Source organism: Cydia pomonella, chromosome 5 (genome assembly GCF_033807575.1).
Source record: "Cydia pomonella isolate Wapato2018A chromosome 5, ilCydPomo1, whole genome shotgun sequence".
NCBI lineage: Eukaryota > Metazoa > Arthropoda > Insecta > Lepidoptera > Tortricidae > Cydia > Cydia pomonella.
In genome coordinates, this window is record NC_084707.1 from 15543339 (window position 1) to 15559700 (window position 16362).

The window sequence follows — 16362 nt, forward strand, 5'->3', positions numbered from 1 at the left end:
CTTTGTCAGTAGAAAAGGGCGACAAATGTGAAAAAAGTAGGCCGACACCCATAGATATTTTGAATTTCACGTCTTTTTTCATCTTTTTGTATTTTATGGCCTAATTAAGAGAGCGCCTTTTACTACTCACGAAGTTAGCTTGCCAGAGTATTAATCGAACATGATAGGAAAAATGCATTTTGTAATTCGCGCCTCGGAAAGTGTGACGCTGACCACATATGGCTTATAATAAAATTACACCGTTGTGTTATTTAGGGCTATTTGGAACATTTGCTTACTTGTTCAGTGTTTATTTATACGCTAACATAATACCTACAAATAAATAAATAATTGTATATTTATGCATCGTTATTCAATAAAAACACAAATTAGTAACTCAAATGGTTTGAGTTGTGACATTTTATTTCGATCATTATCGTTCTTTCATTCACTCGACTCGGTCAATGTCAGTCAGTCACCTCCGCTTCCCCCCCGCTTTATCACCCCTCCGTCATCCAATTCCACGACGAAAGTTTAGGTTCAAAGTCTGGCCTAAAATTATTTAATAGTCATTTAGTTTTGTTAATTTATTGTTTAAGTTAGGTAGTTGCAACATGGCCAATCATAAATTACTTAGTGCCCTAAGGATCCTGAAAAATAGAAAAGATGTTAAGTTTCTGGCAGGTAAGATTAGACTTCAGACTTTAAAACTTTTAGAGTGCAAGCATAAATTAAGACTTGGTACAGGGTATTTAAGGGAAATTTAACTTGTAATTATTCTTTAATTTAGGCTTCCAGAGTCGAAATTATGCAGCGGCTGCAGCTAATCATGTACATACCAAGTGCAAAATAGTCAACGGCGTGTATGTAGTGACATTGGACTCCCCTAATGTTAAGGTCGGTAGAACATAAACTCATTATAAAACAACATGTATTTTCTATTACTTCATTGGAACATTAAGCAGTGATCGACATTTAAGTGCCACTGAGATGGAAATTATTTTCAAATATTGTTTTCATAAATATATTAATTTCACATGATTGTTAAATGAATGTGGTAACTTTATAAATATTTCTTTTGTGTTTAAATAGTAACACTTTTGGGATGTACAAAGATCTGTATTTGAAATCTTCATAGGTAAACTCCCTTAACACGGAGGTGATGAATGAGGTCACAAACATTCTAAATGAAGTAGAATCAAATCCTTCCATTGAAGCTGCCGTGCTGATATCTGGCAAACCGGGATGTTTCATTGCTGGTGCAGATATCTCTATGATCGAAGCTTGCAAAACAAAAGAAGAAGTAGTTAATTTATCAAAACGAGGTAACCATCACCCTTATTAAAACAAATTATAGGATGAAGTTTTTGGTTGGCCTTTTTGGTTTGGTATTTTCATTTATATAACGGAGGAAGTGAATGATCAAAATGCATTCAATTCCATGTTAGTATGGCTTGTAGCCAAAACTTATGCAATGCCAATTGGATTGAAATATGGTGTTTGTTTTATGAATATAACATTCAATTTGTAATTATTATTGTTGGTATGAGTTGTGAATTAAACAAAGATAATTTCTTTTACATAATGGCTACAGTTTATTTCTGTCAGAATACAGTTTATAAATAAAGTCTTATTTTACTAAAATACTTAAATTCTTATTAAATATTATCTTTCCATTTAATTTATTATCTTATAAAAGATTGGTTGAAATATTTCAGGTCATGAAATCTTTAGGAGAATGGAAGCATCTCGCAAGCCCTTTATTGCTGCTATTCAAGGCAGCTGCCTTGGAGGCGGGCTAGAGACTGCTCTGGCATGCAAGTACCGCATCGCTGTTAAGGACCAGAAGACTGGATTTGGGCTTCCTGAAGTTATGCTGGGACTTCTGCCTGGTGGTGGTGGCACTCAAAGGTGCTTTGAAATAGCCATAGCTAGTGTAAAACATATTTCAAGATGAGACAAGAGTTAAATGTTTGCTAATTCTTTTTATTTATTTATTCAGGTTGCCAGCTCTTACTTCTATTCCCACAACTTTGGACCTAGCGCTTACAGGAAAAACCGTAAAGGCAGATAAAGCGAAAAAACTTGGAATTGTTGATTTATTAGTATCTCCCCTTGGACCTGGTGAGTTTTTTCTCATGATCTTTGTGTCTATGTCAGATGCATTCCTAGCTTGATTAAAATAAATTAAGATTAATAAAAATATCTTGATGTTGTTTATCATCTCTCTCATTAAGTGCTCTATAAGCAAACATTTAAATCCAAGAATATTTTATGAACAACATTCAGAATAATATGTATGTGTATAATATTATCTTCATATTTAATAAAAAAAACTTTTTTTAGGTCTGGGCCTACCTGCTGACAACACAATGAAATATTTAGAGAATGTGGCTGTTCAAATTGCAAAAGACATTGCAACAGGCAAGATCAAGGTTGACAGAACCAAGACTGGTCTCATTAATAAAATAACCGCTACCGTTATGGAGTGGGATATGGTCAAAAACATGATCTTCAACAAAGCCAAAGAGCAAGTAATGAAGGCATCGCGTGGTCTTTACCCTGCCCCACTTAAGGTTTGTTTCTATGAGTTTCAAATTTTTTCAACTGTCTATAATTTTTGTCAGAGGCAAAACCTGATGTAGGGATTTACAAGGAATCATCTGCCCTTCAAAATGACCCCAAATAAATAATAAAGTAGCTTTCAAATTCTTAGATTTGGTTTGGACCAAGCAAGTTTTAAAATTAGTACTTATATTTATAATGAAAGTTCATTACTAACAATGTTTTATTTTCAGATCTTAGAAGTAGTACGAACGGGAGTGGACAAAGGCCGCGCGGCGGGATACGAAGCCGAAGCCCAAGGGTTCGGCGAGCTGGCCATGACACCACAGAGTAAAGGTCTCATTGGCCTCTTTAGAGGACAAACTGAATGCAAGAAGAACAGATTCGGCAAGTCCCAAGTTGATGTCAAGACTGTAAGTAGCCACAGCATAGTTTCAAGCTAAAAGTTTGTATGTTGGCACACATACAAGACTGGAACCGTTAGAAAGTTATAGAATATGTTCAACCCAAAACTTCTTTCTTACTTGCAATTCCCTGACGATAAATGTAGTGATTTTAGGGTTCCGTACCAAAAAGGTACAAAAGGAACCCTTACGTTGTACTGTTCGTCCGTCTGTCTGTCTGTCACATCGCTAAATATCTCGAGAGACACTTAAGCTATCGATTTGAAATTTGGAATAGTTATGAACAATGCTAACCCAGACACATTGAATAGTACATTACGATACAAGTGCGAAAAATAGGAAATTCGAAACGAGTGGCGATAAATTAAAATACGACCGAAGGGAGTGTTTTAAATCGACACGAGTTGCGAATTACCTATTCGCACATGTATCGTACAACGTTTTACAGTACATATGGCCCTTTAAATGTTCGACACAGTAACATAATATGCTACTTCTCGCACTAGTGCTATAAAGTAGCCCCATATGTACTGTAAAGTATTATTTTATTTTTATTAACTATGGAAAATGCACAATATGAAGAAGGGGCAAAATTTCAAGGTCTAGTGCCTAGGTCAAGTGGGGTATCATTTGAAAGAGCTCAAATTGTTGGTACAGTCAACCAATTTGAATCCTAGGCCACTATAGAACCTTGTCGATTTAACTACTCTATACATGACATGCATCACTCAATAAGCACTGTTGTAGAAGTCATTATGACATGGTTCTATACTTCTATAGTGGCCTAGGAATTAAATTGGTTGACCGTACATTCCAAAACATTATTTCTTTTTTTTTTTCATAGAGACAAAAATACCGTTCCCCCCTTATCTCCGAAGAATACCGACGAAAAATTATGAATATTTTACATAATATTCACATTACTATAAATTTTACAGAAAAACTATAATTAGATTCTATCTTAAAAAACAAAAAACCTTTCCGAATTCAGTTTGCAATTTAACCAACTTTACGTGTGTTCATTACACTCGAAATGTCTATGAGTTTACATTATATACACCCTTTTATCAAATTAAAGATCAATTTTTGAAATCGGTTCACATGATAGAGAATTATCCTTGAAAACATACCCAACATACGTGCATTACATACTTAGTATAGGTACTTCTATTCAAAAGTCTTTCGCCTTTATAGTTTCACGAGATAATTCAAAGTTTGTACGGAACCCCCGGTGCGCGAGTAAAATGAACTCGCACTTGACCGGTTTTTTAGTACAACAGTAATGTGCTGGTAGTAGTGGTAGTAACCAAGATTGTGAAACCATGTATTGTTTATTACAGATTGGTGTTCTAGGCGCGGGTTTGATGGGCGCCGGTATTGTCCATGTATCCATTGACAAAGGTTACAAGGTGGTCATGAAGGATGCGACCACTGCTGGACTCTACCGCGGAGTGGGGCAGATCCAAACTGGTCTGGCCAATGCCGTTAAGAGGAAGAGGATGTCCGCGTAAGTTAGCTTAATTAAATATCCCACTTCTAATTCTCTAAAATTGTAAAGACTTTTGGATTCTGAACTTTGAGTTCCTTATCACTGAGAAGACATCATTTCGATTATTACTTACTTCACTCTGCCCACCCGTCCAAATTTCTTGGTCCAATGTATATTTGCATCTCACATTTTGCTTAATGAGAGAGTGAGACGCAATGCACATTGGATAGAGAAATAAGACAGGTGGAATACCATCCTTAGCTAATGCAGTGTAAAAAACTATTAAACTGATTCAGTCTGATAATTGCTTCAGTTGATGTATTCCGTCTGGCGAGACATTTTTGAAGATAAGATCAGCAAGCATCTATTCCAGTTTAATTACCAATGAATTGTATTTTCAGCATCCAGAAAGACAGAATCCTAGGCAACCTCACCCCAACATTGGACTACGCCAAGTTCAAAAACGTAGACTGCGTGATTGAGGCAGTGTTCGAAGACATCAACATCAAGCACAAGGTCATCAAGGATTTGGAGGCGGTGGTGCCGCAGCACTGCATCATCGCGACCAACACCAGCGCCATTCCCATCACCAAGATCGCAGCTGGGAGCAGCCGGCCTGAGAAGGTTATCGGTATGTTCACTTCATGGTTAAGTCAATATCATTCTTGTTATACGGTTGTTGACACATGTTGAATTTTATAACTAAATCTAGTTAAAAAGATAAAATATGAGCAATGTATCACAATAAATTGGAATTTTTAAAAATATATGGGTAGGTATAGAAAAAAAAATGCTTGACCTCAAAGATTTAAAATTAAGTTTTTTAAACATCCAAAAAGTTTCGACTCCTTAAATTTTATAAAAAAATATATTTTACAGCAACTATATACATAAACGCAATATTTAATATGAGTTGTTTACTCGTGTTGGCTGATGGAATTGATTTTTAAATTATAATTTTGAAGCAAACATATTAAATAATGTTTTAGTAAACATAAAAAAAAAACAAAGAGAGTAAAGTAGTCTCTACTAGTATTTTTTCTAGCGTTGGTGTGAAAAACTTTGTTTCACTCGGTGGCAAAATTTATTTAACGCTCGTACCTTAAAACCGTCTCAACGATCGAGATTATTCTTTTCGAATCACTCGCTACACTCGTGGTTCAATTTTGGAGTTTTTCGCTTGCTCGGGTATTAATCTTAGCACGAGCTGTTAAACAACACCTTTGTCCCCTTATAAAACAAATAACTATTAAATGGCTGACTTAGCTTTATGTATTTTTATGAATTATCTCAAATGTTCACGAGAGTAATAAAAATAGCCACTGTTCGACTTTGCGTGAACGTTATGCAGTAATAAACCAACACGATAGCACAATTAAGACCATTTGATTGCAACGTAAACGTGAATAAGTCTTCTAACTGGTCTGCGTATCTTCATTTTATCTTACCTTTGACGACCTGTCTGGCCTAGTAGGTACTAACCCTGGGTTGGAATCCCAGTAAGGGCATTTATTTGTGTGATGAACACAGATATTTCCTATGTCACGAAATCACGATACGCCGATCGTCTTCTTTTGTGTGACGTAATTTATTTCCAATTTTGAACCTAAGATAGCTATGCATACAGTCAGACCAAGCTAACGCGGCAGCGATTTTGATAGCACAGACTGTGCAAATGTTATTTTAAACGTCATAATTTCATATAATTGGGCGTTAAGCTGATCTTGCGTTATTTTTCTTCGGCGGTACGAGGATAAATATTATTGGACGTTATTACACAAATTGACTAAGTTCCTCATAAAGCTCAATAAGGCTTGTGTTCTGGGTAATATAAATACTTAAATATATAGAAAACAGTCATGTCTCAGGAACCTGTGCTCATCACACAAATTTCACAAAATTTTATTATTATTGATTGCTCTCGTCCTTCTTTTATGTGTATCCAAAATTCTCATATTACTACTGTTAATATTGATTTGTCTTTCACCTGTTAGTGTTTGATCCTTTCGAATTTTCTCAAAGGTTAGCTGGAAGAGATCCCTTTTAGGGATAAGTTCGCCTTTGTACATATTTATTTTTTGTTTTGTTTTTTTTTTCGGTTTTATGTTACCCTGTTTATGTGCAATAAAGTGACAAACATTACATACATACAAATACATGCCCTTTCCGGGATTCGAACCCAGAACCATCGGCTTCATACTCAAAATGATATGAAAATAATAATTTAGTATTATTTTTGTGGTAGGCATGCACTACTTCTCCCCCGTGGACAAGATGCAGCTGCTGGAGATCATCACGCACCCGGGCACCAGCGCCGACACGTCCGCGGCCGCCGTGGCCGTGGGCCTCAAGCAGGGCAAGGTCGTCATCACCGTCGGCGACGGGCCCGGCTTCTACACCACGCGCATCCTCTCCACTATGCTGAGCGAGGCTATTCGGTGAGCGCATTTCATCTGTCATCACCACGAGGACGCGTAGGTTGGCCGTAGGAGGATGGCCGTATGTTAAGTCGACGAGGTATCGTCGCTTCTACACTAATGTACTTGTATTCTTTACCTAGTTGGTTACTAAGTTCTGTTACTTGATTTGCAACCTCTTTATTTCCGTTAAAACAAATGCTACCTAAAAAATAAAAAATGATATAATGTGGTGGATTTGTGAGCTATTATTATATACCACACATAACGCTTATCTCGTATATCGAATTGTATCGCAGTAATTGCGTTGCACAAATGTGGGCACCCGCCAAACATAATTTTGAAGTTGCTTGAAAACCTAAAAATCAACAAACAATTTGTTTATCGCACAATTATTAGATAAAATAGTACTCAGAGCTTCGATGACCGCAAGAGGTCTGGAAGACCACGCACCGTTCGGACTCCAGCTCTAATAAAGGCAGTGAAGGCGAGAATTGCAAGAAACCCCGTCCGGAAGCAAAAGTTGTTGGCAATACAGATGTCTGTGAAGAGAAGCTCCCTAAAAAAAGTTATCAATGAAGACCTTGGACTACACGCTTACCGCAGACAAAAAGGTCATTTGCTTAATGGACGATTAAAGACTATGAGGCTAGAGAGAAGTCGCGTGCTATTGAAGCGGTACGCACAAAATGGCCACCGAAAAATACTATTTACAGATGAAAAAAAAATTACCATTGAAGAATGTTGTAACCGCCAGAATGACAGAGTGTATGCAAAAAAAAGTCAAGAGGCGATTGCGGCTGTTCCGAGAGTGCAACGAGGCCATCATCCCTCTTATGTGATGATTTGGCTGGGTGTGTCATACTCGGGGCTAACACAGGCTCATTTCTGAAAGGTGTGAAAACTGGGGCCAAAGTTTACCAGGAAACCGTTCTCGAACCAATAGTGAAGCCCTTAAACCACACCCTATTTCAAAATCAACCATGGGTCTTTCAACAGGACTCAGCTGCTGCACATAAGGCAAAAACAACTCAAGCCTGGTTTCGAAGGAACAAAATTGACTTTATTGCCCATGAAGACTGGCCGTCCTCCAGCCCGGACCCGGACCTTAACCCCCTGGATTATGCCATATGGCAGGTTATTGAGGAGAAAGCCTGTGTTAAACCCCACACAAATCTTGACACCCTCAAGCGGGCCATAGTAAAGACAGTGACGGAATTAGACATGACAATCGTACGTGCCGCTATTGATGACTGGCCTCGTCGTTTGAGGGCCTGTTTCAAGGCCAGAGGAGGCCATTTTGAATGATATTGTCATTGTCATATGTAATTCCTCATTTTGTGTACTTCATTTTAATGTATAGTTTATTCAACTTTCGTTCGTATATTTTATGTAGATAAAGATTATTGCAGTAACAGAATTTAGTAACCAACTAGGTAGATTTCTATGATGTTTCTATGATCAGGAAACCCATTTGGTGAGCACATGTCATCCCGAGGACACATCACTTTCAGGGTGGCCGAATGTTAGGTCTGGTCAAATATATTTTATTTTGAGCTCAATTTATTTTTCGAAAGGGCAAAATTCCAATTTATTCATAAACATGTGTCAAATCAAATCCTTTTTTTTAATACTACGTCGGTGGCAAACAAGCATACGGCCCGCCTGATGGTAAGCAGTCTCCGTAGCCTATGTAAGCCTGCAACTCCAGAGGAGTTACATGCGCGTTGCCGACCCTAAACCGGCACCGGCAGGAACACAACACTATGAGTAGGGTCTAGTGTTGTTTGGCTGCTGTTTTCTGTAAGGTGGAGGTACTTCCCCAGTTGGGCTCTGCTCTAGATCTGGAATGACATCCACTGGCATTTCGGTTTGTTAGAAAGAGACAAAATGTAATAGAGGTTGGTGAAAGGTTGTTAAATTGTAGGGTACCTGACTCGGTTTCAATTATACATGTAATTCCAGGCTACTCCAAGAAGGAGTCGATCCCAAGGCACTGGACAACATGACGAAGCAGTTCGGCTTCCCCGTCGGCGCGGCCACGCTAGCCGACGAAGTCGGTATCGACGTCGGTTCTCACATCGCAGCGGATCTGGCCAAGGTGCGTCCGCGTATGTCTAATTCATCACCAAAAGCCCATTTTTTGAACGATATTATGAATATTTATATTTGTTCAAATATGATTCGACTGTTCTTGTAGATAATAAGTAATATTAGGCCAATAGCGATTGAGATATGGGCCCCACCGATTTTACGTCTCACTATTAGGCACAGACTTCCTTTCATGATCAAAACGCTTATAAATATGACTGTTAGAAGAGAGTTAAATTGCGATTACCGCTACCTGTTCCACATCCGATACACCATCTGTCGTGTGTCTGGTATTGGGATAAACAAAAAGAAGAAGTTGTTTCCGTTGCGTGACAGTAAATATTGCATTGCATTAATTGGTGATGTATATTCAGATATAATAATTTCAGCTTTTTTTCAGGCATTCGGTGACCGCATCAGCGGTGGCAACATTAATATCATGCAAGACTTGGTGAAGGCTGGATTCATGGGACGCAAATCCAGCAAGGGCTTTTACGTTTATGAGAAGGGCTCTAAAAACAAGGAAATCAACCAGGACGCCATTGCCGTCGTGAAGAAATACTCTCTGGCGCCTCTTGGTGCCAACACTGTCGAGGACCAACAGTTAAGAATGGTGTCGAGGTAAGCTCACATTGCAACATTTTTTTACTAGATTAAAACTCACTGAAAGCGATAGGGGTGCGTCGCGGCAGCATTTTCTCTTATGCTCTAGTATAGTGTTTTTCAAACTGGAAGGGTAACTGACACGTGTAAAAAAGTAATTATAGGGTTGTGACAATGCAAATTAGAAACGATATTTTACGATTCTTGATTAAATCTGCAAAGTTCATATAATCGATTCTATTGGTGATCAATTGATGATTTATCTTTTTTAAGTAAACATTGGTAAACATACCTTCACAATTGGACGCGACTGAAACGATTTGATATGAGCGGAATCGCCCTACTTATTGGATACATACTTGTTATGTATTCTGTAGCATTAGTTTATGAGACTGCTAACTTAACAGTCTAGACCAGTCTAGACGCGATTTATTTAATTTTGACACACCTCCCAAACAACAGTCACCCTAAAGTACTCCTTAAAGACTTTACACCTCCAAATCTTATTAGAATTAGTACTCTGACATTGATATGGAAGCGTGCAAAGCGGGTGGTGGGGGAAGCCGGAACGATCACAGCGCTTGATGTGGCCAAATATGGCAAAAAATGCTACGTGTGTTTCTGTCAATTCCCATACTATTCCGTTATTTTGTTCACGTTTTTTGCTTTAAAATTATATTTACGATAAAAATAGATCACGATAGCTAATTAATGGTAAACTGCAATAATACTGGAGGAAACAGTAATAGTAAACTTTATATATTTCCAACATCGAGCTAGAAATTAGGCTTTTATATCATATAGTATTATTCCAGGCTTACCAACGTAACAGCTAAATATTTTATAGATCTAGTCTATGTCAACGCAGAGTTTTGCTTCGATGTTAATAAAATAGTATGTCTAATACAGTGTATCAACATTAGGTAATTGTAATATGTGGCATTATCTATGAAAAGGGACCTTATTGTCGATGGCGGTTACGCCGCACTGGTAGCGCAGCGTTGTATTTGTATCAGAGCATCGTTTATAACGGCGGAAGCGCCATCGACAATAAGGTCCCTTTTCATAGATAACGTCACATATTAGTTATAATGACAGTTACTGAAAGCCCGTCATTCCGTAGCCCGTCAGAAACATACTTTTGGCACGAAGAGTTGTCTGTTCGCCGAGGTGTCGCACAGCGTCGCTTGCTTAATGTCTGTTCCTATGACCTCGGCCGAGTCAATAGCATCCTAGCATCCCCTGCTTCGGAAGAGGCTGGGCTCCTTTATTCTATGGTTATCGATATCATAGCACGTAGAAATAGTGAAAATTAGACTGGTGTAGTTTTGTTAGAGAGCCACTATGAGGGTGGCATTTATTTAAAAACCCTCAATAAATAAATAAAGATTAAAAAAAAAAAAAAGAGTTGTCTGTTGTCTGTCGTGTGTCACAACAAACGTTGTGATAAGCGAAAGAACATATGTTTTAACATAAAATGAGTTGATTAAAACCTGTGAAGAAGGGCAAAACTTTTATACTTGAAAGCATCATACTTATCCCCAGGAAGAGGATCACGAAGTGGGCCATCAAAACATAATGAAACATACATTTTTTCATTGAATTTGTATCGAAACAGACGAAGAAAATTAACCGAATAATCTAAAATACACAGATAATTCTGACTATTTTCAGTAAAGCAAAAGTCAAGTGTGTTTAACATTGAAAACGAAAAGATTCCGCACATTTGTAACATTTTTAAGGAATAATCTTTATTTTGTTGAGCTCATTATTTGACAGCTCCCCAGTAGTTGTGAACGCTAAGAGGCGATGTCATCGCGCACGCTCCCAGATCTCTGTTGTATTGTAGTAATTATTTATTTTAAGATTATTATAACATAATGTTTACCCACGTATTGGCTGTTGTATTTATAAATGTTGCTATGTATTTTTCATGTCACTATATGATGTTACTATAAATGTTGTATCGACTTGTAAAAGAGCCCTTGAGGCCTACTTGCAGCATAAAATTTTGAATGTGTGGGCTCAAAGTTGTTAGTGAAATTGTAATATTATCAACAGGTTTGTGAACGAGGCAGTACTGTCCTTGGAGGAAAAGATCTTGCACAGCCCTCTGGAAGGAGATGTCGGTGCCGTATTCGGACTTGGATTCCCGCCATTCACTGGAGGACCTTTCAGGTACACTTGTTGACAATTTTCATATACCTAACAAACTATAGCCAGGAATAAACACCTCTTACGTTTGGCACTTTAACACATTCACTGCCAGGAACCCACCAGGTGGGCGCTCGTAAACTTTACTCGGATGCTGGACAACCCGCTGCGGGAGTTCACTTTATACACAGCTATAGACGACTACCGTCTACGCCAAAGAACCCAGCTGGTGAGCGCACATCTTCACAGGCATATCGCAGGGTTGACACCGGCAGAGATTTATGTACTTATTAGAGTCTGGCTAACCAAATATTGTTGACAGATATTTCCTTGTTGTATCACCAATTGTCTATGATTTAAAAAAAAGCTAAAAGTCTGTTGTCAATTTATGTAATTCATTTAAATTATTCGCTGTTTATAAGGGGTTTATTTCAGTTTATTTTAAATAATATTAATAATGACTATACCGAGTGAGGTCCGCAAACTATTATTTAACCTCGTAAATATAATTACGACAATGTGCGAAGTCGACGTGAAGAGTTGTATAACGAAAAACTGCAATGTTTACAAGTCGTAAACAATTTAGTAGGTTGGTGCTCTATTAATATTTTGATACTTTAAGTACTAGTTCTAACATTTGCCTATAACTTTGATTAAGTACGTGAATTTCTTAATACCTGAATCTCATGAACAGGACAAGTTAGGTTTAGATTATTGGTTTCTCATTGTTTAAAGTAGATTTAGTCCTCTTAAATTGCTGTGCCCTTGCAGGGCGTCACATGTACTTCTACACTTTCTGTTCCATCTTATGTGATTTGTGATATGCAATAAAGATTTGACTTTGACTTTGAAGTGTGTAAAGAAACGGATAAACTAGAAGTTCTGGAAAATATCAATAAAATCAAAACATTGGAACGTAACGAGTTACTGAAAACAGTGAAAACCAATATTTAGAAGAAATCTGTGGAGTGACTGGTCAGTAGTAATTTGATATAAATTAATATCTTGGCGAAACATGTCTATACATATGTCTTTGTACTTTACATAGTGCACGTCAACGTATATTTAACTCATTTCCTTAGGCACCTTACGTGTGCTCAGAAAATCAAAAATATTTTCTAGTATCAAAACTATAATTCCTATTACACAAAGTGTGACCAGCCCAAGATTTTTTGAATTTCCCGCCAAAAAGTGCGTACAAAACAACCCGCCCAGCGGGTTGTCCGGCATCTGAACAAAGTTCACGAGCGCCCACCAGGTGGGTTCCCGGCAGTGAATGTGTGAAACTTAGCACAGCCCTGGCGCACGCAGGGGCGCCCGCCTGGTGGGCGCTCGGCGTACAGTACTGGTTTAATCATAATGTGAGTTTGCCAACCCGCACAGGGGTAGCGTGCCGTTTTTTGTCTGGCAGTGAATGTGTTAAAGGTCGGTTCCACCAAAAAGTCTGTCATCGTTAAAACATTTGCTAAATTTTATTGTATCAGTTTACTGCGAAGTGGTGTTGGTGCAACTGGGCCTTGAAGTTGTCGATGTACATAAACTATAATGACCAGTTAAATTCTGTAAGGCCGCACGCTTCTTTGGAATCATTGTTATATAAAAAAAAAACATGTTAATTGGAAATCTTTACTCATTACTAGGTAAAATTTGTTTCCTTTTTAACCGACTTAGAGATTTCAAAAGAGGAGGTTATCAATTCGGTTGTATAATTTTTTTTTTTATTGTTTGTTAATCCATAACTCCGTCATTTCTGAACCGATTTTGAAAATTATTATTTTTTGTTTGAATTTATATATATACAGATTGGTCCCGTTTTTGTCAAAACTCAGTTCTGATGATGGGATCCATGAGGAATCGAGGGAACTCTTCAAATGTGAAAGGCATACATATAGTGATTTTTGTATTTTCTGTAACAAATCAAGCATTTACATTTAAAAAAGTGACATTTGATGAAGTGGAACTGCTGATGATGATCAGAATGGAACTCTTCAACGACGCATAGTACACGTTTGGCGATTTCTCCTCTTCGCTGTGTTTGTTAAGTAAATTAGATTTTCAAGACAAATTCTTGTTAGGTTTGAGTTCTGACGATGGGGTCCATGAGGACTCGAGGGAACTCCTCAAATGTTAAAGGCATATATATATATAGTGATCTTAGTATTTTCATTAAAAAATCAAGTATTTACATTTGTAGAAGTGACATTTGATGAAGTGGAACTGCTGATGATGAACAGAATGGAACTCTTCAATGATGCATAGTTCATGTTTGGCAATTTGTTCTCTTTGCCAAGCAGTTAGGTTTTCAAGGCACTTTTTTATATTTCTATCCTATTTAGTTTTTTAAATAATTATCTGGTGCTTTATTTCATGCATGGTGTGAAATAATTTATCTTAAATACAGTCGAATACCCTATTGCGTCAACCATAGGGCAATTCTGAAATGGGTCAAGATGGGTGCAAAATGTGGTGGCAAAAAAAACATGTTACCTCCTTTTCTACATAATTAGGCGTAGGACGCTGTCTTTTTAATTTCATTGTATGAAATCTAAAATCAACAATAATCGTTCTTTCACCGGTCTCCCTCATTGAAGTCGGTTTTTTTTTCTTAAAAATTATTGTTTGTAACATATTACATACTTAAAATAAAATTAATATTCCCTCAGGTGGGTCGATCAATTTGGAGCTGACAAACTAGTAAAGAAGATGGAGGAGTTCCAAGGACACTATGGAGCACCATTCAAGCCCGCTCAGACCCTTGTAGACATGGCCAAAGACACGAGCAAGAAATTCCATAAGTAAACTGCCAATTAAATTTTTACATTTAAATGAGTAGATTACGCCAGAGATTTTGTGTTCATGACAGACACAGTGACGAATGGTCGAGGATATTATTGATAGTTGAGATAATAGGTTTGTATAAGTGAAACACAGATTTTGAATATTGTATTTTGATTTAATGTCCCTATTTATTGTTAATCAACATTCGAACTTTGTTTTAAAGATAAGATTATGTCCCCAGTATTTCATTAAAAAATCCGTGAATCTATATTGCATGATTGTTGTAACCTAATAAATTATTTTATTTTATATACGCATTGTTACTATTTGTGTGCCTAATCTCGCGTGGTTTAGGAACGCAAGTCCCACACCAGTTCCAACTATCACTTTTACACAACCGAATGCATTTAATTATATGGGATAAATTACATTGTAATCTTCATGCTTTCAAATACGGCTTATATTTAATAACTAGGCATCGGAGTATTAATCGCACGGTAAGACGTTAGCATGCTATGGAGTCGACAAAAATTCAATTAGATTTTAATTCTATAATCAATGACAAGAGTCTAGACGAGTTTATAAACGATTCTTTAATTTAGTCTTTGAGTAGGTACGTAAATATTAAAAATAAGAATAATGGCCATTTTTTATTTTGATTATATTACGAAATTATAGAAAAAACAGTAAGTATATGTAAATAAAGGAGGAAAAAAAATCTAATTATTTTTATTTGTATTATTTATACACACAAAGACAAAATTCAACCATAATTTATAAATTCGTCAAGGTTCTTGCCCTTGATTATAAAATTAAGATCACTAATTAAATAAATGAATGTACCAAATTTGTTGGCATACGCATGAGATTTCTTGAGAAATTCAATATGAAATTTGGTTGATTTTATATTTTAGAGTCGGCGACGTGAGGTAAAAAGTCTAGATGTAGACGTAGAGATATATCGGGTCAGTGACGGTCAGTCCAAAAGTTCGTGCGTATGTGTCGGAAGTATTTTGACTCCAAACCGGAACATTTTTACAAGAAAAGAATAGACGAATTACCAAACAAATGGCAATTTTATTAATCTTGCGTACAATAAGTTTAAGTAAAATGGTTCATCATTATCACAATCGCCAACCCCATAGCGGTACAATAATATAGAGATAAAATGGGGGAGGGGGGAGATTATCGAACAAGATTTGGCACTTAAGTGCCAATTACATCCACACTTCCCGATTTCGGGCCTGATAATCGTTTTCGTTTCACGGAATAATAATTAGCACATCGTTAACAATATTTGAAATGTAAAATACTTTATCTCTAATTGCCGTAAATTTTCAATGTTTGATATTTTTGCATATGAACCATTTTTTACATTTCAAATATTGTAAACGATGTGCTGATATTTGGTGAAACGGAAAAATATTATTTCCCGGGCCCGAAATAGTCTGATTTCAGAACTGATAAAGTGTGGATGTAATTGGCACTTTAGAAACTAAAGTATTTTTTACATTTCAAATTTGTTTCAATTATTGTTTAGTTAACGGGACTGGGGGCCTACCGCGAAATTCTCAAATTGCGGGGATCTTTCTCTTTTACTCCCACTAAGACATAATTAGAGTGACAAATAAAAATGCCCACAATTGACAAATTTAGATTTTCGCGATTATCGCCCTGATTTCGGGCCCGATATCGGGAAGTGTGGATGTAATTGGCCCATTTGGACTAGGGCTATAACGGCGCAAATCGAAGTTCGTTAATTGTGGGCATTTTTCTCTGTCACTCTAAGTACGTCTTAGTTAGAGTAAAAGAGAAAGATCCCCGCAATTTGCGAATTTCGATTTTCGCGGTAGGCCCCTAGCACCCAAAATAATAAAAGGAA

At 37.1% G+C, this 16362-nt stretch overlaps 1 protein-coding gene across 1 annotated transcript; it reads left to right on the forward strand.

Annotated features, from left to right (window-relative positions):
• The first annotated feature begins 468 nt into the window (after positions 1-468).
• Positions 469-14789, forward strand: LOC133517830 (trifunctional enzyme subunit alpha, mitochondrial). Its single transcript, XM_061851275.1, has 14 exons — positions 469-663; positions 770-876; positions 1118-1304; positions 1698-1890; positions 1982-2103; positions 2326-2555; positions 2778-2957; positions 4289-4455; positions 4839-5068; positions 6683-6875; positions 8820-8955; positions 9346-9566; positions 11610-11726; positions 14366-14789. Exons 1-14 carry the CDS (start codon positions 594-596, stop codon positions 14499-14501), a joined length of 2289 nt encoding a protein of 762 aa, XP_061707259.1. The 5' UTR covers positions 469-593; the 3' UTR covers positions 14502-14789.
• The last annotated feature ends 1573 nt before the right edge of the window (positions 14790-16362 follow it).